Genomic DNA, 27,765 nt, shown 5'->3' with positions numbered 1-27,765 from the left:
TTTGATTATTTTTTTCAGGGTAGCAGCAGCAGCAACATTAAAGTACAATCAATCAATAAATCCTATCTCTGGTGCATCAGAATTGCTTCAAATGAATAGCAGTAATCCAGGGAAAAGGGTTCAAGCGCCCCGATGCCATCTATACGTATACAGCAGTACATGTGGGGGGGGGGGTTCTCTCCCAGATAAACTCTTGAGCTCCCTTGGTTCTCTTCCAAAGAATGGGAAACTGCCGGCTAAGAGGTCAAATCTGGTAAAGGAGACTTTCAACCTCAGAGGGACCTGTTTTACGCTCTTAAGCTCAGATTTACACACACACAAACACACAGCTATCAAACTAAATGGGAATGTTTTCAAAGATAAAAGGAAGTCTTCAGTGAAGTGTACATCTTCTATCCATGGAAAAGCAAGATGGCGGAGATGAGGAACACACTCAAGTGGGGCTCCAGGAGAGTCGTGACTCTAGTCTTCCAAACTGCGGAATGCGTTCTGCATGTCTTCAAAGAGCTGGGCGTAGTCTGCTTTGATCTTTGCCTCTCCGTCTTTCACTGGGTCCTGAAAATGGACAGACCAAAACTCAGGAATCGCTGGAGCTCATTTTGAAAAGTGGTCCTTTGTCAGGAAGGAGGTTGTCTGGAGTATTTCCTTCCTAGGCAATTTCTACCCCCAGTGCCCATATATGAGCTCACATTTATCAATACAGTGGTACCTTGGTTCTCAAACAACTTGGAACCCAAACACAGCAAATCCGGAAGAACTTTTTTCAGAAGCCAAACGTGCTCTGTTTTGAGTGTTACACTTCTGATTTGAGTGCCACACTTCCGTTTTGAGTGTTACACTGAGGTCTGTCTGTTTTTGCTATTTATTTTGCATTTTTGTTTTTGCGGCTCTTTTTGTTTTGTTTTTGTGTTACTATGTGGAACCCAGTTACAGGTAGGTAGCCGTGTTGGTCTGCCAGTCAAAAAAAAAAATTCCTTCCAGTAGCACCTTAGAGACCAACTAAGTTTGTTCTTGGTATGAGCTTTCATGTGCATGTACACTTCTTCAGATACACTGAAACAGAAGCTACTGATTGACTTGATTGTGTGACTACAGTACATTGTTTATTGCTTTCATTTTATGGATCCATGGTCTCATTAGATAATCAAATTCATGTTAAATTGCTGTTTTAAGGGTTGTTTTTAAAAGTCTTGTACAGATTAACCCATTTTGCATTCCTTTCTATGGGAAAGCGTGCCTTGGTTTTGGAACGCTTTGGTTTTGGAACAGACTTCCGGAACGGATTAAGTTTGAGAACCAAGGTACCACTGTATGTGGAAGGCATTCTACTCTCCTCTTCTCATTGGATTGAGGTAACACAGTTTTAAACAACTGTCTGGATGGACTAGAAAAAAGCAAAACTGTCAGCGTGGACAACAGTCATGTTCATCCCAGAAACAGCCAACTGCAGCCATGGCAAGACTAGTCTAATCACTGATCTCAAATTGATAAATGAAATTTGGGCTTGTTGTCAGAGGAGAAGAGAATGTGGACCACCGTGACCACTAATGCATCCTTTTCCTTAAGTTTTGTTATTTTTAAAAGGGGTAAGGCTCACCTGGAGACAATTTTAATCTTACTTCATAGCTCATGTCAAACGACCACATAATAACACAATGGCCATTATGCTCATTTGCCTTCAGTAGCAGCAAAGCTCTGCTGGATTAAATATTAATTGCCTCTGGTCTATTTTTGGGGAATCCTGCAATGTGTTTAAGTTTTTACTCTGCTAGCTATACATTGGAATCTGCTCTGGCTCAAAATTGAGTAGAATTCTATGACACAATAACCTGTTGGCAGTGGGAGCAAAGAATGGAATATGAAAATTGCCTGTTGCGTCTTTTCGTTTTCTCTTAAATATAAAAACACAACACTGCCAAGTTCGGCCTCAAACGCTTGCCATTTTTACAACCAAGATAATAGGGGACATTCTGACAATGTCCTCACGCTACCCAGAAATGGGGGACCACCTAACACAGCCAGGAGAAGGAATTTCGGTTTGTTTTGTTCTTCCTCAAGCAGAGGACATACCTTGAATTTCATTGATGAGAGTCGGTAAAGAATCTCATTCATGTTCTCTCTGATGATGGCCCAAGTGATCTTATTGTCACTCTGGGCAGTGGTCTCAACTGCTCGACGTGCCATATCATAAAACGCAATCATGTTGGACAGTATTCCCACTGTCTTATAAAATGGGCAGAACCTAACAGAAAAAAAGCAGAGAAGGCTTGCAAATCCTGTCTTAAGGGCATTTTTGTGAATGAATAGGGTAAGCCTGTGACCTGGACTCAGGAACTAAAGTATCAACCATCATAAAAGAATGGCCAGGCTGCCCAGGTAGGGCAATCAGTGACCATTAACAGATATCCTGGCAGACAGGATTTCTGCTGTAGACCTCTTCCTTCTGTGATATATCTAGGATGTTTTGGGGGGTGGTCTTGGGTGGGCACCATTGTTCAGAATTCTCCTCCCTCCTGCATATGGTGAGTGAGGACTCTGTCACAACAGTTCCTTTAATAAAAATCAGGCTTACTAGCTGCTTTGCCTCTCAATATACCCTGGTTGGCCTCTGTTTTCTCCTACCCATAGGGAACCTACTTAAGGACTCTACCCCATAAGGGAAAGGGAACAGTTTTTCTTACAACACTACCATAACCTTAACAGATTTCTACAGGTTAAGGAGTTTCAAGGCAGGTAAGCAAATCTGAAAGCTGTTCTTGCCTCTGTTTTTTTGAGATGCCATTTTATTTCAGCAGCAGTCAATGAGTCATGGAACAGCAAAATGCTGCAGGAAGAGACCAAAATTCTAACGCCCTTCTTACCCCATGAAAGTTAACTGGGAAACGTCTAGCATAACACTGTCTACCTCCTTAGTGCCCATTTCAGCTCCTGAAACATCAGAAACTTTTGTGGAAATAGATGGCTGAATTACTCCACTTCCACTGCAGTAATTCCTGTCTTTTACACGTGCAGAAAGGCCCCTTTGCCTCCCTGCAATTTGCAAGTTTTGCATTCCCAAAGATGGAGACCAATGAGCCGCTGCAAACCTGTCATATGAGGTGTAGCCATTCTGTTGCAGGAAGTCATCTTTAATGAGCTTGGCAACTTCCAATGTAATTTTGTCTGTTTCTGCCAAGGAAGCCTAGAAGTGAAAGAGACTCAAGTTAGCTTCCTGGCTCCCTGCTCCTCCTGATGTTACAGGTTCATTTTTTAAAATTATATTTTAAAAATTCTCTAGTCCACATTTCTAGTCCACCTGCTACTGAATCATCTGTCCACCATATTTCCCAACTACAACTTCTGTTCCGGCTTCTGATAACCTCCACATCTCCAGATGTTTGTCATTTACTCACTGTCAGCCCTTGACTGCTCACTCTAAGCCTTGTTTTGCCAATAAGGGAGAATAATCCCCTTTGACAGGGAGCGTATCACTTATAATTTGCATACCAGCACCTACCACTGTTTTAGATGCTAACTAAAACGTTTTAGTACTGCTGCTATCCTCGCCCAAGTCCTTCACCCACCCCATTGACGCCAACAGGCAAGCATCGTCACTGGACTGTATTGCATTATCCTACAGACATGCCTATAGCAGTTGAGAATATGGAGGAAAAATGTCTCCCCAAAACTTTGCTCCCCCTGCTGCTCCTCTACTCACCTTCCCCACCAGCTGTACAATCTCTGCAAGATCCTCCTCTTCCTGCAAGATCTCCTTTGCTTTAGTCCTCAAGGGGACAAACTCTGGGAAGTGCTTGTCATAGTACTCGTCTAGAGCGCGCGTGTACTTGCTGTAGCTGATCAGCCAATTCACAGATGGGAAGTGCTTACGCTGAGCAAGCTTCTTATCCAAGCCCCAGAACACCTGCCAAGCAACCAGGCTTTTATTCATTTAGTCAACTTACAGACAGCTTGCTACACAATGCAGGTCTCTCTCCAAGCAGTTTGCAATAAGAAAGTCACAAGACTCTAAAATAACCAAGGGTCAAGGTCTCTAAAACATACAGCAGAGCAATGCACACATACAGATAATAATAATAAACCACCAGTGATATAAAATCATTTTTTAAAAGAAGAAATACTGACTTCTGATACAAACTAAAAATAATAAGCAGCATAATCATAAGATCCAGAGATCAACTGTCGAGAAACACCCAAGCAAAAAAGGCAATTTTTCATTCAGTGTCTAACACCGTCCAACAGTTGACATACCAACTGAAGCTGACTTCTTGCTACTGAGGTCATCTAATGACTACAACTGACCTTGGGGGTATCCTGAAACTATGTACAAGAGGGAGTGTAACCCCATCCGAAACAGGAAGTTTCTCAACTCTTGAACCCAGGAACCATTCAGCATAAGGATTCAGTTTCAGATGATTGGCTCTCATCTAGCCCATCAGCCCAGGTAATGCATGGCCCTGTCACGATTCAGATGTTAAAGAGAATCCCTCAAATATCAGCTCCCCTCTCCTTTCAGGTGTCCTGTGCCCTGGATATGAGCTACGCCAAAGTTCTGTTGCCCTCTAGCTAGGCAGAGTCAGTCTTGGGGTGGAGGGAAGACCCCACTTCCCTTTAATGGGGTGCTTGCTAGAGAATCTTGCCCATCAGCCCAAGAGAAGGTAATTCCCAGAAATAAGTACTGCCCAACCACTAGAGAAAGGCATTTGGCCAAGACCGCAATGAGCCACTGTTGATAGCGGACAATGCTGGGCTAGATGAAGCAAGTCACTGGGCACAGGCAGCAGAAGACCACTGGAAAGTGAAGCTTGCATTCAGTTAAGGAACCAGAACCTCAACCTACCTGAACGATACCCAGGGTAGCAGAAGTAACAGGGTCAGAGAAGTCACCGCCTGGAGGAGATACACTGAGCACAGATAGGAGAGAGAGAGAGAGAGAGAAAGAGACATGAACAGCAGCAATAGACATTTCATGGGGAACAGCAGTTGTGTGACTTGGCAACTCGGTGCTCAGATTTGCACCCACCACACAACTTCTTCTGAAACACAACCTGAGACAAGGGGATGGGGGAAATACCAAACCCAGATTTCATCCTTGATTCAGTGTTATAAATCATAGTCTAGCATGAACTAGATGTTGTAGAAATAAGCCCAGTCCTTGGTACCATGCCAAGGCTTAAAACTAATACAGTGCAGTTACACACATACTCAAGCCACATTTACCATTTTACTCATTTCTAGACCGCAATGAAAATGTATCTATGTGGCGCGCAACATCTCAAAGCATAACCATGAAATGAAAGCAAAATATATTAAAGAACCAGGAACACAGATCGGGCCACCTGGCAAGAAGATTATTAAACACAATAAATGTAATTCAGTAAAAACAACAGATCCACAGCAGTCTATGACTCTGCATCAGATCCACCCCCAGTGACACTGTTCTGCTCTTCATAGAGCAATGCCCAGTAAAAGACTGGAAGGATAAAAATGTTTGTAAGTGGTGTCAGAAAATAGCCAAAATCTTGTGACGGAGGTGGTTCGATAGTTGGGGGTGCCACCATGGAAAAGGCCCCATCCCCACACAACAAAGGCCTCTTCAGCAGATCTTACTAGAGGGGGAGGTTGATACAAGGAGAGGCACTCCTAATATTTAAATCAGGTTTAGGGAACCAGCGGCCCTCCAGCTGATGTGACAACAACTCCCATCATCCCTGACCACTGACCAGTGCTGGCTGGGAATGATGGGACTTGTAGTCCAATGACTTGTTGAGGGGCACAGGTTCCCAATCTGTTGTAACACAGACACATCACAGCTGACTGGGTCAGACTAATGAGATTCTAATTTAAGACCTTTATCCAGTTTTGAAAAAGAAAGCACAAAGAGATAGGGTGGTTATCCTCACTCGGTAGTTTCCCCTAGAAACGGCATGGTAACCCTACAGGTTCAAATTCTGACATGGGTACTGTATAGTTGGTTCCACTAAAGCAGCTTGCTCTGGATTCCACCTTCCCTAGCATGGCACAGAATCAACAAACTTAAGACTGAATGTCTCCCTCTGGCTTTGCCATCTTCCACTGACTAATCCTGGGCTTGGCCTTCCCTGCATTGCTTCCTATGACTAAACCCTTGTGCCACTTCTGACCCTGACTTATCTATTTCCAGCCTCTGACTCGCCTTCCTTATGTAGCTCCTCGGGGGACAGGGAATGTTCTTCTCTGCACAAGACAGACATTGCAAATCCCAACTGAAGAAACGAAGGACCAAGGGACTTTGCCATACTTACGCTCCCACAATGCTGACGCTCCCTTCCCTCTCTGGGTTCCCCAGACACTTCACTCTGCCGGCCCGTTCGTAGAAAGAAGCCAAGCGGGCGCCGAGATAGGCTGGATAACCGCTATCTGCAGACATCAACGCAGACAAATGGAAAGTTAGCTTCCCCAACCACAGGAAGGTTCAGGGCCTCTGTTGGAGAAAGCTCCCAAGGTGGTCGTCAACAGCAGAAGGCTTACCAGCAGGCATCTCAGCGAGGCGTCCCGAAATTTCTCGAAGGGCTTCCGCCCATCGGGATGTAGAGTCAGCCATCATACTGACATTGTAGCCCATGTCGCGGAAATACTCAGACAAGGTGATCCCTACAAAAGAACAGGAATTGCAGATCAGGTGTCACAGGCAGTGGAGATCCTAGCTGATGATAGCTTAACTGAGAAACCTCCTGGAAGCATTTATAGACTCTCAGATTTGTATAGCAGTAATGGAAAGGTAAGCATCAGGAGGAAAGTTTCACCACTCGTTTCAATTCTCACCTGTGCAATTCAATACTACAGTCGTACCTCGTGTTGCGTTCGCTGCACGGGTTACAAACACACCAAACCTGGCAGTAACGGAACGGATTACTTCCCGGTTCAGTGGGTCGCGCATGCGCAGATGCGCACAGTGACATCACACGCATGCGCAGACGCACTGAATCGCAACCCGCGTGTGCGCAGAAGCGGCGCTGCAGGTTGCGGACTTCTCAGGATACTAACAGGGCTCCGGAACAGATCCCGTTCGTATCTAGAGGTACCACTGTATTTGCAGACCATTTTGTCTCGTGTTCTTGCCCTTACCAGTACAATCATACCTTGGAAGTCAAACGGAATCTGTTCCAGAAGTCCGTTCCACTTCCAAAACATTCGGAAACCAAAGCGCAGCTTATGATTGGCTGCAGGAAGCTCCTGCAGCCAATCGGAAGCCATGGAAGCCCTGTCGGACATTCGGCTTCCAAAAACAGTTTGCAAACCGGAACAGTCACTTCCGGGTTTGCGGCGCTTAGGAGCCAAAACATTCAAGAACTAAGCTGTTCAAAAACCAATGTACGACTGTATTTCATAGCAGCATTTACATTTTCCTAGACAGAAACCCAGCACCATTTTTAAATTTTATTTATTACAAAATTGGAAATAAATAGAAATGCCCATCTTACTGTAGGGCAAAGGGACCAGACCGCTTTCTTTTAGCACATGTAGTTTGCAGTTAACAATAGCCCTTTTTCTAAGCACTTTGAATACACAACATTAACACTGTTGTTTTGCATTGCTTTTGATTATTACAATGTTTTTGGGTTACTGATGTTTATAGTTTACAGATTAAGAACAACAACTACTATTAAAAACAGTCCCTTAAGGTATTTCTGAGAAAGCATGACTTCCCAAAGTGGCAGAGCTGAGTTGCAAAATAGGAGTGTGATTCTACACAACAAACTGTGCCTGTCTTGCAGCACCATGGAGTTACCAGGCTGCGGTGTGCTCAGTCCACAGAAATACTGGCAACCAACCGATTCAGTCTTAAGCACAGAGTAAAATCCTTAATGATAAACTTAAGGATTGTCTACACAGCCTTTGGCTGAAAAACCAGGAAAGAAGCATGAGCCCCCAATAGTCTTTTGTATTCTCAACTCTTACCAGTGTAGATGGAAGCTTCCCTGGCAGCGACAGGCATGTTGGAGGTGTTTGCTACCAGAGCAGTTCTCTTCATAATGCTTTCGACCTTACCATCAACCTCCATTGTGAGCTGCAAAGGCAAGAGAAACAGGACTGAAAATCCACTGGAAAATATGCAGGTAATAGAGGCACATTTGACAAAATTTGGAGAAATAACAAGATTGCAAATTGGTCCAAATCAGAGATGATGATATTTAACTATGATGAAGATGAAAAATGATTTTTTGGAAGGAAATAAAAATAGATATAAAATTAAGAAATGTAATAAAGTACTTGGGAATAAAAATAACAAGAAATTTTGAACAAGAGAATATGAACAAATTAAAGAAGGAAATTAAGGAAAAGCTGGAGGAATATAAGAAAATTAAGGTTTCATGGTTTGGAAGAGTGGCGATAATTAAAATGAAATTTTTTGTCTAGAACAATTTTTTTCTTTAGAATGCTACCAATTAAGATATCGGAGACAGAGATAAAGGGTTGGCAAAGTATGATCAATAAATTGTGTAATGGAGATAAGAAACCTAGAATCAATAAAAGAAGATGGTATAAACCCCAGAAACAGGACTGAATCTGCTGAATATAATGACCCTATCTGGGCATTCGCCTTATGTGTGAAACCTACATGCAGAGAGAGAGAGACAGACAGACAGACAGACAGACAGACAGACAAAGACCACCGTCTACATTTTGCTTGAACAGCATTTCCATGCCCAATACTGACCTCTGGGAAGTCTCTGAGGACTTCAGACATTTCATTTCCTCGTTCCCCACAGCCTACATATATGATAACATCACTGTTGGAATATTTGGATAGAGACTGAGAAATCACAGTCTTTCCGCAGCCAAAAGCCCCAGGAATAGCCGTCGTCCCTCCTTGAACACACCTAAATGAAGAAGATAGACTGGATCAATATTTTAACTCGGAGGGAAACAAAAAATGGACAAATAGACAGAAAGGAAGTGCAACATATATTTTAAAACTGGCACAAGCCTCAAGATTTAAAGAGGACATGTTGAATCTGACCACTTAAGGTACCCTGCCCTACTCCAGCAGTGTTTAAAATGTCATAATAGTAGCTGTACCCTGTGAGCACTCTTAATGAACTTTGAAAGCCACTTTGGTGAAATAAAGAGTAAAGAGTGAAATAAAAATGTTTCAAAGAAATATGGGTCTGTTATAGCAAAAACATAAAACAGAAACCTTTGCTCCTGCTTCTATGTAAACTGGCAGTTTGCATGGGCTGTATATGTTTGTTCGTTCTTGCCAAACCCTTTTCTCTCTATATGCAATGATTTAAACAGAAAACACAACCAAAGACGTGGTTCAGCATTAATAGAATAGGGACGCGGGTGGCGCTGTGGTCTAAACCACTGAGCCTAGGGCTGGCCGATCAGAAGGTCGGCTGACGGGGTGAGCTCCTGTTGCTTGGTCCCTGCTCCTGCCAACCTAGCAGTTCAAAAGCACGTCAAAGTGCAAGTAGATAAATAGGTACCACTCCGGTGGGAAGGTAAACGGCATTTCCGTGTGCTGCTCTGGTTCGCCAGAAGCGGCTTAGTCATGCTGGCCACATGACCTGAAAGCTGTCTGCGGACAAACCCCGGCTCCCTCGGCCTACAGAGCGAGACGAGCGCTGCAACCCCAGAGTCATCCACGTCTGGGCCTAACGGTCAGGCGTCCCTTTACCTTTACCAGTTTTTTAATATTAAAATCTTTATTGTAGTTTTAGTGCTCTAAGCATTGCACATACAGTTATTCCAGTTATGCTGTCAGCGACAGTTCTACTATACATAACTGGAGAACTTTTCTACTAAAAGAAGCAGTAAAAAACAGACTTTGCAATCATAGTTGCTACTTACGGAAAGAGTGCATCAAGGACTCTCTGACCAGTTAAGAGAGGATGATTGGCGGGCAACTTTTCTGTGACAGGGCGTACTTGCCGTACAGGCCAGATCTGGACCATGGTGAATTTCTCCTTCACTCCCTCAAACTCCAGCTCCAACACAACATCCTGCAAGAGGGCGGTGAAACCAAGAACAAACAAGATGTACTGGAAGCTCTGCTGGCAAAAAGTCAGCTAGGACAACGGCATGCTGCTGATTTCAGCAAAGTCACATTTATGTTAAAAAGTGGGGTCCTGGTGTCATTTTTAGTTTGCAGACAGGAAGCAAAGAGGTTTGCTGGCAGTGGTAGGTTCTGCGTCAAGCCACCTCTGCAAGCTGCCCCCATGATGGCAATTTAGGCATCCCTCAAGCAACCCTAATCTGCCAGCAATTTGTGGAAGTCAGTAGGACTCCCTGGTGGTGCAGAGACAGGGGGAATTGTACTGAGCCGGGTAACCTGTCTCTTCCCTGCCCAAGAGATTGCATATTCTGCACAAGTGCTGAGGCAGTGCTTGTACAATATAGAGATCTGCCTGACAGTTGTCTATACAGAGGGCATAACAGAGTGCATGGCCTCATAACAGAGCACTGGAGTTTTTCTTACACATTAAGTGTATCAGTGAAATTGAGTCTATCGTAACCTCACCACCTCCTTCCCTAATCAGGCCCATTTTACTTACACACACACACACACACACACACACACACACACACACACGTGTCCTGGCTGTGAAAGCCAGCCCAGCCAAGGCAAGAATGCAGGTGCTTGAAAAGGGAGAATGAGAGGAGAGTTTTTCTCTAGCTCCACTGCCTCCCTCAACTTAAAACACAGACCTGCAGTGACTCCATCGTTTGAGCAAGAGCAAAAATTTATGAAATGGGAAGTGTTTCCTCCAGTGTACTACCATGTCTGAAACAGTTCACACAAAACGCGGCATCATGCAAGGCCAAAACATTAGACAGTGGAGAAAAACTTATTATTTGCAGAAAAACTTACAGATGTGTCATAATTCCCAGGTGGAGCAATGTACGTCACCGTACCCCTGTTTCGTGGGGGCAACATGATCTTGTGTTTGATAAGAGAGTTTTCAATCACTATGCCATAAATATCACCGCCTGTGATATGACTGCCGACCTGCAATTCAAAGAAACTGTTAATATTAATATACAGAGGTATTATATGTCCACAGTACGAGATGCACTATAAACATTATGGATACCCAACTGCAAAGTGGTTCAATTCAGTTTGGTTAACAGCGCTGCCAAAATACAATCAACAGCAAACATGTTCTCCGTAACTTACCCGCAGGTTTTTGACAGGTGAAAAGTCCCATTTGATATCTTTGCTCAGAGCTGTCACATTTACACCTCTGGGGATGTAAATGCTCTGGGTTTGAGTGCTGATGTCTGACAGAGGCCTCTGAATACCGTCAAAAATGGCTCCCATGATTCCGGGGCCAAGCTCCACCGAGAGGGGCTTGCCAGTACGAAGTACGGGGTCTCCTACAGAAACACCAGCTAAGCAATTGGTTAAGGAAGGCATCCTAAAGGTGGTGTCAAGCTAACTAGAATTGTATAACTGGTTCATAACCAATTACTCTTCATGGTGGGCCACAAAAAACATCTTGCAACGGAACTCAAGTTTCAGCCATATGAATATAAAGGCTCCCATTCTGGGAGGGGAGAAAACATTTTGGTGAGCCAACAAGTACAGTTGTACCTTGGTTCTCAAACAGAATGAGTTCCAGGAGTCCAGAAATGTCCAAAAACCAAGGCACGTTCTGATTGGCTACAGGAGTGTCCTGCAGCAATCGGAAGCCGCAATGGATGTTAGGCTTTCTAAAATCATTTAAAAAAAAACTCATTTCCAGATTTCAACTGTACAGTCGGATTTCGACTGTATTTTCAGACATTCCATAGAATAGCAACAAAGTTGTTTCAACTCCAGAGGTCTTTGACTTAACAGAAACCACCCCAGAGAGTTTAGCAAGTCAATGTGGTTCTGGTGGTGCTATTTTTGCCTCCTCCTGGAAAAACGGAAATGAGTCTCAGGCCATACTACAATAAACTGTATAATTCTGATAAACCTAGTGTGGTATGAGTCTCTCTTACCTTCTACATATCATCCTTGCTTTGCTTACTTGTTTAAACTTGTGATTATTATTATTTTACAATTTCAAATAAAAAAATGCAAAATGAATTGCTTAGTTCCCCAGGCGGATAGGATTATGCCCATTATGGATGGGGTTGCACTTGCCCTTAGGGATTAAGCTAGCAATCTGGAAGTAATCCCAGACCAAGAATGGGGTTCCGGTGTCTAGGCAGTGAGTTTGGCCCAGAAGCTTTGGCTGGTACACGAAGCACATCCACTACTAGAAACCAAGGATCTCAGCTCCCACTGAAGTCATCATCCCATTTTCATCTTTACTCTGCTCAACATACCCTTGAATGGCATAAATCACGCACCAGCCAAAAGGATACAGGTTTCCTCATATACCTGAATAGTTGCCATGTCCCCCTCCAGCCGGATAATTTCTCCGACAAGTTCACAGTGGCCAACTCGTACCAATTCATACATAGCTGCACCTGCCATGTTGCAGGCAGTGACAACTAGGGAAAACAAAAGAAAGAGGTGAATGCAGATTCAACTGTGATTTCCCGCTGGTAGAAAAGGGTAAAGGTAATGCACCCCTGACAGTTAAGTCCAGTCACAAATGACTCTGGGGTTGTGGTGCTCATCTCGCTTCATTTTAAAATTTCTGCAACTATAGTGTCTACTGGAAGTAGAGCCCAAAATATTGCTGTGGTGCATGAAAGACTTCTAAGTGGTAAGGTAACCACGTGTTTGGGCTTCTTGGCTGCGAGTCCTGAAAGACCTGCTCCCTGTCTTGCTAGCCTTTTCCAACTGGCCTGGAAGGGTGGAGGCCAACTTACTAAAGCTACAAAAGCTGGGGCTGCTGAACAGACTAGTGGGCTGAGGTGCTATTTAGGGAGTTTTGTGGGGATAGGGGGTTTATTGCTGCTATTGATATAAATTTTTGTATTTATTTTAGATCTTATGATTTATATGGAAATGTTCAATTTGGTTCTGTACTTTTCGATGCTTTGCTCTATAACTACTTTTGCTATGTTTGTAATTATGCAATTTGTTTCCGTTTTGCAAGCTGCCTCGAGCATGGTTTGAACTGTGGAAAGGCGGTATACAAATAAAAGGATGCATGTATGTTCCTTCCTTAAAGAAAGGTGGGTGCCAGGAAGCAGGGTTCTAGCCCAGCCTTCTCCCTGGCATGCTACTTTGTAGAGCAATTTTTTATTTTTATTTTTTGTGCAGAGGAGAATTCTGTCATGAGGTCACAGAATCATAATGTTGGAAAGCAGGAAAAACCACAAAGTCGTCTAGCCCAACCCCTGCAATGCAGGAATCTTTTGCCCAGCATGGGGCTCGAACCCACGACCCTGAGATTTGCAGTTAACACATGCAGTTAGGTCAGCAAGAAAGGAGATGGCTGGTTGTTCCTAATGTCACAAAAGCCCTGATGCTTCTCAAAAGCAGGGGGTGGGGTCAATCTATGCAGAACTGCTCTTCCTTGGGAAAGGGGGCGTTTAAGGGACTCTATCAGGTGAAAGGATACAGGTTCCCAAATAATTCCTATCATCCTGTCCTGAGCTTTCAGACCATGCCTCTCCTGGACACGACTATAGAGGATACTTCTTTCTAAGCTCCATTTCACTGCTACTCATTTAAAGTACACATACCAGGAGCACTTACCAGGTCCTGAAACTCCAAAGACATAGCCAAAGGCATCCTCTCTGTCTTCATCACGTACTTTGGGAAGTTTGGAGAAATCCATCTTTACTGTCCAGCTAGCTGAGAAGTGGGGGGGGGGGGAGAGAGAGAGAGAAGTCTAGTTTGCATGTTTGGTTAGCCTACATCAAATCACAGCAATGCCACTCACAATTAACACAAAGTGGAATTCCCCCCACCCACATTACTTGCATTCCCTCACTTTTTGAGTCTGAATCTTGTGTTCCCCCCACAACTGTCAGTTAAATAGCTGAGCAACTATGTAGGACTGTATACAAAGGTTCGTCTGCATCTTGAAGTATATGTGAAATCTTGCCATGTAATAATCAGAGTGCTAAAGAACTCAGTAAGTATTCATTTCAGTTCCCTATTTTAGCTGCTGATCTCTGTGGAATGCCCTTCTGGCTTGCACTTTTTATAAAGACTTTAGGAATGAGATTATCAACCCTCTCTTATTGTCCATTCCGGGTTGCCCAACCACTGCCACAGTGTCCTTTCTCCTGGCAGATCAAGAGGAGCAGATGACAGCAAAGGCAGCAAGGTTTTTAGCTGGGGCAATCAGAATAAGGTCCACTATTCAGGAGCCTAAAGTGTGTTTCATATAATCAACTTTTTATTTCTGTTCTTCGTATATTGCATTGTTGTTTTGTTGCTATGGCCGATGGCTGACGCAAATAAAAATTCATTCAAGAAGGATCTCTGTGAAAATCTATGGGTACACAATATGCAATCACAACTGCTAGCTCAGCAGCCCTGGAATGTATTTGGTGTTGAGGAAGCTCTCAACACTATTCAGATGTAGCTACAAAATAGTGTGCTTATGGTTCAAACATTTGCTGCAGGCCTTCCTTTGTGCTGATCTTAAGCATCACCAAGATAGCCTTATACAACCATGGCTACCTACAAGTGTTAGAAATTAGCCAGGCGCCAGGTGCGTTTTGCTACTGGCGTGGGTCCAGTTGCCACCACATGGAGATCTCTGGATGCCAGGTTGGCGACTGACATCTCCATCTGGCCGGTCCCTCCAGCTTTCTTAAACAGGTAAGCAGAAGAGCTTATTTATTGCATTTATATCCAAACTTTTCCCCCTCCAAAGCATAATTCAGGAGTTACTCAAGAACAGAGGGTGCGGAGAAAAAACTATGAATAATTAGCAAACTGTGAGAAAACACTCTGCCCATAAACGAGAAGGGAGTATATTATGGTAACGTATTTGGGTTTTGACCCTTTCAGCGGGTTCCTCTTTCCCTTAAACCTGTTTTTTAACATTCCCACTATTTTATGAAGCTATCCACTTACAAAAGTTACACACTGTTTTGGAGATGGGCAAATGGAAGTTGCAGAGTTGAATACCGTTCACAAATTTCTACTACATTATTTAAAGAATTCTGCTACATTAAATTCATCATCATCAACCTCATCATCATCATAGACTTTTATTGCACTAGCCATAGGCCATGGCATCATTCAGAAAAATAACAAAAGGAAAAACAGCAATAAAAATCATCAGGACCACACATACAATATAAACCACGGTCACAACTACTAAGATTGTTTGTTGCATAAAATAGAACAGCAGAAGATTCTCTAGTAAAATGTGTCAAATTAAATATCCAAATCCCCTTTGCAGTTGACCGCTATTTTATCTAGTTCTTTCCTCCTGATCTTCTTAGCTGCCAACCATAGAGTGCTACTTTATAAGTTACAAAGGCATCAGTATCGCTCAGCAGCCATTTCACCCTTTCCACCCTATTCAAGTGAGTTCCATTCGGAAACAGGGGTTTTATGAATCGGTCTCTTGAGTCTATATATAACGGGCACTGCAATAAATAGTGGCACAGGTCCTCCACACAGGGTTGCCCACACATACAAAGTCTCTCTTCATAATGTAGTTTGCTGTAGCATCCATCCAACACCGCCGAGGGCATCGATTGGAATCATAATTCTGTGAAAGTGATTCTAAGCATGGCAAGTGGGATACTGGCCCAGGTATACTCCATTTTATTAAGTGGGAACCATGGCAAACTCTTGGTAGAAGCCATCATGGTTAGATCCCTTTCTGCATCGGACCTAAAGAGACAATCTCTTAAGTGCCTCTTGTCCATCTTCATAGTCACCTGAAAATCTTGTAATTGTTATTGGGACAAGAGGCGTTGGATACTGTTCTTCCAACATTTGGTCTGTTTCTGTTCTGTGTGTGACATAACCGGGAATCTCTCCTCCAAAAGAAATTGAAGTCTTTTCACATAATTTTAGCAAAGTTAAAGACCCTGATGTTGGGAAAGATGGAGGGCACAAGGAGAAGGGGACGACAGAGGATGAGATGGTTGGACAGTGTTCTTGAAGCGACTGGCATGAATTTGGCCAAACTGCGGGAGGCAGTGGAGGATAGGGGTGCCTGGCGTGCTCTGGTCCATGGGGTCACAAAGAGTCGGACACGACTGAACGACTGAACAACAACAACAATCAATTCTAGCCTGTATTGTTGTCACGTCAGCTTCAACGTGGAGAAGAGCAGCTAGAGTCCCGTTGGGGAGCGAGAGCACTTTCCTGAGGAATTTGTTCTGCACTATTTCTAAGGCTGTGTTGGCATTTGGGTCCTTGCGCCATATTGCAACTCCATGAAGCATCTGGGAGACCACTTTACTGGCAAAGATTTTCAACGCAGGTTCCAATAGCTGACCACCCACCATAAAATAGAATTTCATTAATGCCAACATTAAATTTAAAACACATTTTCACCCATAACATGGCATGTTGATTGCCTGAGATCAATTTCAGCCAAACTAAATAACCATTTTACAGTGCAAAGCCTAACAAGAGTGTTCCCTTGTTCAGCTCACACTGGGGAGTCCAATATGTTTTGATCTAAGGTTTTTTAAAAGACTGAATTTTTTGCAACAAAATCTGAATCAGTTTGAAATTAAAACCACATGTGTGTCGCAATCAAGATTCTCATCCGAAGCAATCACCCAGAAAGCAATGCATGGTAAAATACAGTACTAAAAGGTCCATACCTTAGGGGAAGCAACAACAAAAAAATATCCACCAGTCTTATGAAGGAATCCAAACACAAGCTCTAAGAAATCAGGAAAAAGCAAATGATTTGCCTTCCTGGCTCCTAGCTCTCACACAGAAGAGATAGGAAAGAAAGCATTTCAGGAAGAGACAGCAAAGAAAAGATTGTCACCTGACCAGATGAGTCATCCATCGCTCCCAAAAAGGACTGCTGCAATAGCAAGTCACGTTGCTCAAGGCCCAACTAAATTTTAAATGTGCTCTTTTTGAATTTCAACACACTCCATCATGCTGAGGCTGAAAGCAAAATCAACTCTCAGTCACAAGCTGTTTCCGTGCTTGGGCAAGACCCAAAGAAGAAGAGACATACTGTTTTTGCTATCTCAAGAGCCCATTTATAAAATGATCAAGTCAGAAAATAAAATGCCTCTGTTTTATTGCATTCTTCACTTCTGCAGAACTAATGAGTCACTGCCCAGTGCTAAACACTAACTTTAACTGCAGCAATTATCTTGTGGGGCAAGAATGGGGATCTGGTGACCCTAGGAAATTGTAGTCCAGGTAAGGACCCCTGGATGGTTAAGTCCAGTCAAAGGCAACTACAGTATGGGGTTGTGGCGCTCATCTCGCTTTCAGGCCGAGGGAGCCGGCGTTTGTCCGCAGACAGCTTTCCGGGTCATGTGGCCAGCAGGACTAAACCGCTTCTGGCGCAACGGGACACCATGACGGAAGCCAGAGTGCACAGAAACGCTGTTTCCTGCCACAGCGGTACCTATTTATCTACTCACACTGGCGTGCTTTCGACCTGCTAGGTTGGGCAGGAGCTGGGACAGAGCAACGGGAGCTCACCTTGTCACAGGGATTCCAACCGCCGAACTTCCGATCGGCAAGCCCAAAAGGCTCAGTGGTTTAGACCACAGCACCACCCATGTCCCTTTAAGTCCAGGTATGGTAGAAACATTGCCCACACATTCGCTCAGAATATGTTTCTGAGCTGCAAAACACTAATTCCACATATTAATGCAATCATATATGTACAAATGTGGTAACACAACCAGGTGCTGATCCAGACCTGCTTAGTTGCAGCAAGGTGGACTTCATGTGCTTTCAGCTTATACCAATGGGGAAATCCATATTTTATTACAAAACCTTACTGCTCATGAGTGGTTTGCTAGGTAACAAAAGAAGCTGCCCCCTCCCATTACTACAGTGGCACCTTGGTTCTCAAACTTAATCCATTCCGGAAGTCCGTTCCAAAACCAAAGTGTTCCAAAACCAAGGTGCAAAATGGATTAATCCATTCCAGACTTTAAAAACAACCCCTAAAACAGCAATTTAATATGAATTTTACTATCTAACAAGACCATTGATCCATAAAATGAAAGCAATAAACAATGTACAGCGGTCACACAATCAATCAAGCAGTAGCTGAACTGGGATCCACACAGTCACAAAAAAGAGCTGCAAGAACAAAAATGCAAAATAAATAGCAAAAGGAGACAGACCTCGGCAAAACACTCAAAACAGAAGTGTGGCACTCAAATCGGAAGCATGGCACTCAAAACAGAGCACGTTCGGCTTCCAAAAAAAGTTCACAAACCAGAACACTTATTCCAGGTTTGCAGTGTTTGGGTTCCAAGTTGTTTGAGTACCAAGGGGTTTGAGAACCAAGGTACCACTGTACTTTGCTAATATTCCTAATCAAAAAAATATCAACACTGCCTAAAGCTAAGGAACATCATGACAACTGAATGACCCAAATCTGCAATCCTGATTCTTCCAAGTCTTTAGGGGGGGGTAGCTCTAATTCTCCACTGTGCTACAGCCAGTCCAGGCACAGACAAAAAAATAGTTAAATCCAAGCCATCATATGCACATTTTGAACCACATTCTTCCTTTAATGATCTCAAGTACAAATTTGGTGGTGTGAACTAATGCGATACAATTGCCTATTATGCATTTTGCCCTCTCCTTTATAATTAAAATGCTGGTTCAAACTCCCACATAGAAAAAGTTGTAATTTTCAGTCAACAGAATTCTCCTTTAGTATTCAGTATCAGAGACTGTTTGAATTATGATTATGATTTGATGGATTTGCTAATTGGATGTTCTTATTGGAAAACTAATAAAAATGATTTATTTAAAAAATGAATTATTGGGGCTATATGCATTGACAGAGGACCAAAATGTTCTGGGTCATTTCTAAAAACTCCTGCAACCCAGCACTGGAGACAATTGTTCCAACCCAGACACACTAGTTAGATCAGAAAGAATGATTAACAGTGAATGACTAACAGTGAAACATACATGAATTATTCTCTTAAGTCTATTGCTTGGCTTGAGTTGTTCCATTCCACCATACAACAAACTGCTTTGCAACTAAAGGAGAATCAATTTTCCCAACGCAAATTAAGTATTAAATTGATGGGAAATATTGACGTTACTTCCTCCACATCTCAATTTTTTCTCTATTGAACTTTATTAAGACAACAGGAAATAGAACTCAAGCAGCTATTTGCATATCCAGGAACAATTAATTACACCATAGGAAGCCAGTGGTGTTTAAATGGGGGAGGGGGAATATATGAACATATTACATACTGCATATTACTGTGTAGTCTTTTAAAAATGAATTTTGGATCACCTGCATAAAGAGAAATTGTACCAAAAAAGGCAGAATATGTTTTCTAATTAAGGCTCTGTTCAGATATCAAGATAAACTGCAGATTACATCTATCAATTTAAGAGCCCACATTTTCAATTTCCAAATGCACAAAAAGCAAACCAAGGTTTAGAGAAGTTTGTCACCTTTCATTTTCTGTTCTCTCAGCTTAAGCTCATTCAGACACCACACCAAAATATAGTCAGTGCAAGCCCACCTCCCATCATGCTTCTATTTTGGATTAACAGGTAACTGCAGACTATGGTTTGTCAATTCAGATTTCCTATCACAGCTAAACATTCTCAGCTGTAGTTTGGCATGGTATCGGGGCTGGATTTAGGTTTGATGAGGCCCTAAGCTACTGAAGGTGATGGGGCCCTTTACATGTCCAGCTGCCTTTTGTCAATAACAAATTGTCGCTGTGCTTTTGTGTTGAATATATGCTATATGATAATTTATGGACCTAATAGGTATCTAAAGCCTTTGCACATGCAGAATGTAGGCACCCTATATACAGAAATGAGCAAACCAGTGATATTTTAGGGAGCAGGCTAGCAGGCGGGGCCCATTACTTACATCACAGGAGCCTACACAACACAAAACACTTGCTCTATGTAGGTTTTATTTTATTTGTTTTTTATTTTATATTTTGGAAATGTACATCCAGGTTTTTTTCCTTTAAATTTTTTTGGGGTCCCCAAGAGAGTAGGGCCCTAAGCTACAGCTTGTTTAGCTTATGTGTAAATCCAGCACTGCATGGTATCTGAACTGAACCTGAACAAAAGCCAAGAGTTAGAAAAATAGGGAGAAATTCTAAGTTCCAACAGTCTCTTTCTCCCCCCCCCCCAACCCCAAAATAAGATGCTGGACTTTGGTCTGATCCAACAAGGCACTTCAAATTATCTTATGCCATATTATTATAATTAAATATGTAAAATAAACAGCATATAAAATTACCCAGCTCGTGTATTAATGGAAAGTGGGATTCAAAAAGAAGTACTACCCCTGCTTTATTGGCCTATTACTTTTATATGTTTATATGTGTAGAGAGTGGCGTGAAAGGGATCCAGTTTTGTGTCATGTAGTTTAAAGAAGCCGTTCAAGATTTATGCAAACAGAGATTGCAAGGAAAATTAAAAGCAATGCTCTCCAGTGGAACCAGCATTTCTAAGAAAGAGGTTTCTGAAGAAGGGTTCCATATTACATAATTGGACACCACTTAAAACCACAATCTAACAAGAAGACCAAGAGAGGCATACTGCTAAATTTACACAACACTTTTAGTGTTTTCTAGGATAGAAACATCATTTAAGGATACATAGGTTGAAATTCTGACAATACTAACTACCTCTTTGTTTGGCAGACAATATTTATAAGAGGACCTGAATATTCTCCAGAGGCATCAAAGTTATTTAGTAAGATTTAGAAAAATGCATGTTCTTCAAGGTACTTGCAAATGTGCCTAAGAACCGTGATGTTCATTTAGCTGTTAAGTCCCATTCTTCTCAAAGGGGTTTATTACTAGGCAAGTGTATAGGATTCTAAAGCCATTTCTTAAATATCTTGTGAAGCTGTTCAAAACAAAGCATTATTAACAAAATATTATACTGTATATACACTAAGATGAATGATTAAAAGTATCCCATCTCCATGTGTCAATTAATTGTTCTACTTAGCCATGATTATCTGACATGGAATGGAAAGCCTCACCTGCTCCCATATTAAAGGAATGGCTGACAAAATTATGGAGACTACTTTAAGCATCTCAGCCAACTGAATACAATACATTTCTCTGAGACACGTTAGATAACAGCTAAAAGATGATTGAGGTAGAAAAGCCCATCATTATAAAGGTGAGATATAATTAGGATATTAGCACATCATGAACTTTTCCAGATTATTTTTTATTGGGCAATTTCATATTTACAGAATTAATATTATAATTATCAACAACATCAGAATAAAAGAAGGAAGAAGCAAACCCTTACAGCGGGTGAACTGGAAGAGGAACTTACAAAGAAATATGACTCAAGCAAGCAAGCCAAGCCCCAAGCTGCAATGGGAGGCATAGCCATAAAAAAATTACAGATCACTAAATTAATGTAATTGGAAATGTGAACTCCTTCTTAACCACCAGACCTTGAGCAAAAGCTATTCAACCACCAGTCATGGCAAGGAAAATATTACTATGAGCAACTGTAATAATATCGAGCATTCGACTGTGGCTATTCCCAATACCTTGACAAAAATGATTTTACCTAGGAGCAGACAACTCCTCATTGTCCCAAATCAGAAACTTAAGAAAAAGCCAGCTTATTGACATTGGTTTTAAAAAAGAGATAATTAGAAAGTTTTCTTCCAGCCAAATTTCTCCCCAGCTTTTGGAATTCTGAATTAAAATCATAGAATCTTAAAGTTGGAAGGGACCCAAAGGTCATCTAGTCCAACCCCCTCCTCCTGCAGTGCAGGAATCTTAGCTAAAGCATTCATGACAGATGGCCATCCAACCTCTGCTTAAAAACCTCCAAGTAGGTAAAAGGTAAAGGACCCCTGGATGGTTAAGTCCAGTCAAAGACGACTATGGTGTGCCACGCTCATCTTGCTTTTCAGGCCGAGGGAGATGCCGTTTGTCCACAGACAGCTTTCCGGGTCATGTGGCCAAGTAAGGAGAGTCCACAACATGAACTTATTTATGGAGCAGCATCCTACTCAGTCTCCTGGACCTCTCAGCAGCTTATAAACATCATCATCATTATCCTAGTGAATATCCTGTGCTAAGGTGGCTCCATTCCTATCTGAGCTGATAAGAGACCATTGCTCCAAACCTGGGCTTGTTTAAAAGCGCTGGGGGACAACTACAGTATGGTTATGTACACACATAGAGTTTGAAGTGCCCAGGGCTCATTTTTTCACAGAGCACTTTTGTGCATACCACTTTGCAATTGTACAAATATTTGCATGATAAAAGGTAAAAAAAAGGTTAAGTCCAGTCAAAGGCGACTATGGGGTGCAGTGCTCATCTCACATTCAGGCCAAGGGAGCTGGCGTTTGTCCGCAGACAGCTTTCTGGGTCATGTGGCCAGCATGACTAAACCGCTTCTGGCGCAACGGGACACTGTAACAGAAACCAGAGCATATGCAAATGCCGTTTACCTTCCTGCCACAGTGGTACCTATTTATCTACTTGCACTGGCATGCTTTCGAACTGCTAGGTTGGCAGGAGCTGGGATAGAGCAACAGGAGCTCACCCCGTCGTGCAGATTTGAACCGCCAACCTTCCAATCGGCAAGCCCCAAAGACTCAGTGGTTTAGACCACAGCGCCACCCGCATCCCTTTGCATGATATCATTTGCATGGCAATGTTGCCTTAAGCAGGAGTTTCTATATATGCTGTCTGTACATGCAAGTTTGTATGTTCACGAAGTAGTGTGCATCAGTGTTCTCCCCTCCCCTCCCTTCAATTACTCCATCCATGCCCCCTAAGTGCTGGTGGAAAGAACACAGCAGTTCACTGCACTCTATGCAGTTCCTTCCTTCCTTTCATAAAATAGTGCACCTGCCTATATGTTAAAATATTTAACAGAAGTGCTTCAGGTGCCACCAGCATCAGAGGGGTGGTGCGTGACTACTGGAGAAAGGTCCTTTTTAGTGTGATACACCCCAGCTGTATAATACTTTCCCCTGGGAGACTCAACTTCATCTCTCAATATCAATGAGACCCTTTATTTCCCCAGGCTTTTAACCTACGGTAATCAGTTTTACCTCAGCTGATTATTTCTCTGCTTCACTTTAAAATAATGCAACACCACCATTTTTTTACTTAGAAAACGTGTTTCCTGTAATTGTTATAAACCACCTGGGAACAAGTCCTTTACAATACACACCCAGAGACACAGATGCATTGGGGATCTACCTTTGCTCTTTCGCTTTTATTTTATTTTCATGGCTGCACATGGGTAGTAGCTTGCTGCAGTTCTCATTTATGCACCTCTCCTTCTGCAATGTCAACGGCCACCACACATGCATTCATTATCAGGCCTCACACAACACATCGAAATGTCAACCGCACTGTTACGTGAAAAAGCAATTTTACACAAGTGAATGAATACAGGAAGTGAGTCTTATTTACACAACAACAACAACAGCAACAACAACACTCTAAGCTCCTCACCCAGAATTTTATAACTAAAATAGCCAAGACATAACTGAGGCAAGGATTTCAGAGGAGGGAAATGTACCTCCTCTGTAGTGATAGGAGTTTTCATTCTGTTTTTCTCTGTAAGCCGCCTTGAGTCCCATCAGGGAGAAAGGTGGGATACAAATAAATATGATGATGGGTTAGTGACCGGCTGTAGGGTGTTTTTGTTTGTTTATTTGTATCCGTTTGATTATAAGACTTCCTCTGCTGTTTGGTGCCGTCTCGTCAGAAACAAGCACCCAAAACACCGCCACATAAGCCCCCCCCCCCCGTTTTTTTGAACCGGCCTAGAGGTGGGGAGGGAGATGCCGAGCTTTTGCTCCTATGGGGTGGGGGGCAAGGCGATGTTTTGCACTCTTTGAAGGACCCACGGAGAGAAAGGCACACCTTAGCGCAAGGGAGAGGTGGAAGAAGGGGTGAAGGGGTGGGAATGAACCGTAACAGCTCCTGGGAAGCCGGTCAGGCTCCCCTTTTCTAAAGGGAGGAAACGTCGCGCGGAGGGAGCAGGAGGGAGAGAAGTGTGGTGAGATGGCGATTTCGGCGGCGGCGGCGGCTGCTCACCTCGGTCTAATGACTGGAGCAGCTCCGCGCGCAGTGACTCAGGAAGCGGCTGACCACCCGCAGCAGCAGCCGAATGCCGATGCGCCCTTTACCCGGCGGACTAATCCTGCAGGCGCCTCCGGAAGTGACGTATGAGCACTTCCCGTCGAGCCTCTCAGCGCCTCCCGCGGGCTTCGGCGGACTTCTTGCGGCGCCTGCGCACTTCGCCGCGTCTCTCTGTCCTCCGTGGTGGTAAAATGTCGTAAAATAAATAACTGGCGTGGCGCCGGATTGAACCAATAATTGATGTTGACAAGCTTGGAGGACGACGGCGGGGACGCCTGTGCGTTTTTTCGGCCCGACGCAGCCTTTACCGCTTGCCTCACAGACGTGGGTTTAGCCCCACAGAGGTATGAAAAGTATAGATGTGCGCATCGTGCGTCCTGAGAACAAGCTTCCGGGTTCGCGTAGCGCCATATAAAAAAAATTTCCCGCAGAGGGATGGGAGTGAAAGCTGCCCGTCGTGGGAACCGGTGGGGGAAATCCAGGATTTCATCATAGCTGTTTGAACGCTAGAGTGCAACGCCCAAATAAAAGAAGCTTTGTATCGTGTGTGTTTTTTTTTATAAAAAAGCTCATTTCTTGTGAACAATTTTTTAAAATTAGGTTTTTAAACATTGGGAAATCGCCCAACCAAAATAAATTCAAAACCAAAGCAAACACTTTAATGTGCTTTTACACAAGCGCACACACATATACACTGTGCTTTTTTGCTGGGGGGACACATGGGTATGCATACCCCTAAACATTTTTTGAATCTTTGTACTTTTGTTCATTTAATGTATTTATTTTTCACGATTTGAACTATAAAATGGGGGGAGGTAGTCAAAATGAGAGTACCCCTAAACTTTTTTTTAAAAGAAAAATAGCACTGCATATGCATACACAAGTGTAATTAAATATGCATTAAATGCAAAGTGTAATTTAACGGGGAGGGGAAAAAACTTACCGGTAGCTGATGTTGACACTGCTGTTTGTCTTGTGGTGGGGCAGTTTAGTAATTGTGAGTTTTCACTTGTCATATGTAAAATGATCAGCACACAGTTCTCCCCCACTCTCCCACATCCCCAACTTTTATGTTAATGTAACTTTTCTACTTTGAATGAAGAGCGAAGAAAGTCTCTAAAGAGTGTACTTCAGCTTATCGCAAGAATCTCCTCGGTTTTAAAGCTCCCTTTACAGCCCCCTTGGAAGACATTGCGTTCAGTAGTCATACTGGGGAAAGTATGGTAGCAATATAAAATATAATATAAAACAATATAATATAAAACAATATAAAAACAAAAGTTGTTTTTCAGAAACAAAAACATAAATGCAATAAATGATCCCATGTCGCAAATAGGGGAGGGGCTGTGACAGCCCTGCGGTGTAATCCACTGTTAATAGTGCAGGCTGGAGTCAAACTGAGGATGAGAGTGTTTCATAGCAGCTCTGTAATATACCAGTGCAATTCTATCTTTCTTGCAGGTTGGGGATTAGACACAGGCAGAAAATGGCAGGTGACGTCATGTAAAATCCTGAATTTTCATACTGATAGCTTTCATTTCTGCTTGAGAAAAGCTATCAGGCTTTCACTCAGGTTCAGACACCTATTACTGATTTATCATGTCTTCTGCCATTTACATGAAAAATGCGAGCATGGTCAGATGCCAATTCTGCAACATGCATGGTGGTAAGAGCACAAAAACAGAATCCGATAAACAAATCTCATCACCTAGATAAGCCATTTTTTTATTCGTGTTGAGAAGCCATTCTTAAACGTCTCTTTGGCAGAACAGTGTTGCCCTTAAAAATAAATGGAAACTCCCCAATATTTGAAGGTGACTGCCGATATCATAATACCATTTATGCAAATAATAATAATGTTAATGATAATAATAATTTATTTATACCCCGCCCACCTGGCTGGGTTTCCCCTGCCACTCTGGGCAGCTTCCAACAGAACACTAAAATGCAATAATCTATTAAACATTAAAAGCCTCCCTAAACAGGGCTATATAGTGCAACCGCATTTGGAAGGCTGTACAGTTGTACCTTGGGTTACATACTTAATTGGTTCCGGGTCGCTGTATGTAACCCGAAACGTACATAACCCGAAAAACGTGCTTTGTGCATGCGCAAAGTGCACAGAATGCTTCTGCGCATGCGCGGTTCGCGTGCGTGGCGGGTTACACTTCCAGGTTACGGGAGTTTGTAACCCAAAAAGTATGCATCCCGAAGCGTATGTAACCCGAGGTACGACTGTACAATTCTGGTTGCCTCACTTCAAAAAGGCTAGAGTTCGAAAAGTTAAGAAAAGAGCATTGAGCGATTCCCCTATGAAGAAAGGTTGGAGCATTTGGGACATTTTCATTAAAAGAAAATGCAAGAGGGTGACATGATAGTTTATAAAATTATGCATGGCATTTTTCTCCCCTCTCTGTATCCACTGTTGCGAGGCAGCCGTGCTTCTGAATACCAGTTTATGGAAACCACAGGAGGGGAGAGTGCTCTTGTGCTCAAATCTTGCTTGCAGGTTTCCCGCAGGAACGTCATTGGCCACTGCGAGAACAAGATGCTGGTCCAGGTGGGCCATTGGCCTGATCCAGCAGGCTTATGTTCTTAAATTCTACCTTCTTTTGGACATCTCCTAAAAACTGTTATTCAGACTGACCTTTTCATTGTGCATTTCTTTTCACCAACCAGTATTGATGTTTTTATTTATTTTATTGTAATTTGTTGTATTTTTGTGAAAGTGTGGTCTATAAATATTTTAATAAATAAATCAGGTGACTACACGACCACTAATACTTTTGTTTTCTGCTCCCTGGCTGCAATTTTAAAACTTGTATTTGTGCTGTGGTTTGTTTCCCTTTGACTCCAGGGTCTGTGGTTTGCTGTAACTTTATGTCATATATTCCATATTTTATGTTTTTATGGGCTTATAGCCGCAATAAATTTGAATTTGAATTTGAATTTAATAAATAAATCAGGTGAATGTTTCATCAGTGTAAGGGTTTCTCATTGTGCAACATAATGTTCTCTCCCTGTTCTCCTCCTTGTTGTTGTTCAGTCGTTCAGTCGTGTCCGACTCTTCGTGACCCCATGGACCAGAGCACACCAGGCACGCCTATCCTTCACTGCCTCCCGCAGTTTGGCCAAACTCATGTTAGTAGCTTCGAGAATACTGTCCAACCATCTCATCCTCTGTCGCCCCTTCTCCTTGTGCCCTCCATCTTTCCCAACATCAGGGTCTTTTCCAGGGAGTCTTCTCTTCTCATGAGGTGGCCAAAGTACTGGAGCCTCAACTTCAGGATCTGTCCTTCTAGTGAGCACTCAGGGCCGATTTCCTTGAGAATGGATAGGTTTGATCTTCTTGCAGTCCATGGGACTCTCAAGAGTCTCCTCCAGCACCATAATTCAAAAGCATCAATTCTTCGGCGATCAGCCTTCTTGATGGTCCAGCTCTCACTTCCGTACATTACTACTGGGAAAACCATAGCTTTAACTATACGGACCTTTGTTGGCAAGGTGATGTCTTTGCTTTTTAAGATGCTGTCTAGGTTTGTCATTGCTTTTCTCCCAAGAAGCAGGCGTCTTCTAATTTCTAAATCTGTTTTGGACTTTCCCCCAACCCCCAGAGCA

General features: G+C 42.8%; 1 protein-coding gene across 4 annotated transcripts; it reads right to left on the bottom strand.

Annotated features, from left to right (window-relative positions):
• Nucleotides 1-174: 174 nt before the first annotated feature.
• Nucleotides 175-24,250, bottom strand: ATP6V1A (ATPase H+ transporting V1 subunit A). 4 transcript variants are annotated; one of them, XM_033173070.1, is made up of 15 exons: nucleotides 24,103-24,250; nucleotides 13,628-13,726; nucleotides 12,340-12,468; nucleotides 11,162-11,376; nucleotides 10,856-10,993; nucleotides 9,835-9,986; nucleotides 8,699-8,861; nucleotides 7,939-8,047; nucleotides 6,508-6,630; nucleotides 6,282-6,396; nucleotides 4,838-4,901; nucleotides 3,698-3,901; nucleotides 3,087-3,181; nucleotides 2,071-2,242; nucleotides 175-555 (listed from the first exon to the last, which is right to left on the bottom strand). In XM_033173070.1, exons 2-15 carry the CDS (start codon nucleotides 13,707-13,709, stop codon nucleotides 463-465), a joined length of 1,854 nt encoding a protein of 617 aa, XP_033028961.1. In that variant the 5' UTR covers nucleotides 13,710-13,726; nucleotides 24,103-24,250; the 3' UTR covers nucleotides 175-462. The 4 variants fall into 4 exon arrangements, with proteins under 4 accessions (XP_033028961.1, XP_033028962.1, XP_033028963.1 ...); XM_033173071.1 differs by having other exon boundaries at nucleotides 13,628-13,722; nucleotides 24,103-24,226; XM_033173072.1 differs by lacking the exon at nucleotides 24,103-24,250 and adding an exon at nucleotides 16,681-16,793.
• Nucleotides 24,251-27,765: the final 3,515 nt, after the last annotated feature.

Source organism: Lacerta agilis, chromosome 16, assembly GCF_009819535.1.
Source record: "Lacerta agilis isolate rLacAgi1 chromosome 16, rLacAgi1.pri, whole genome shotgun sequence".
Lineage (NCBI taxonomy): Eukaryota > Metazoa > Chordata > Lepidosauria > Squamata > Lacertidae > Lacerta > Lacerta agilis.
Note: the sequence above shows the minus strand (reverse complement) of the source record. Positions and strands in the feature narration are given on the sequence as shown.

Excerpts from the sequence above, each read along its gene's own strand:
- ATP6V1A (XM_033173070.1), bottom strand. The coding sequence starts at position 13,709 with ATGGATTTCTCCAAACTTCCCAAAGTACGTGATGAAGACAGAGAGGAT. Across the intron at positions 10,994-11,161 it reads CACCTGTCAAAAACCTGCGG|GTCGGCAGTCATATCACAGG; the intron begins GTAAGTTACGGA and ends TTTGAATTGCAG. Across the intron at positions 3,182-3,697 it reads TTGTACAGCTGGTGGGGAAG|GCTTCCTTGGCAGAAACAGA; the intron begins GTGAGTAGAGGA and ends TTTCACTTCTAG.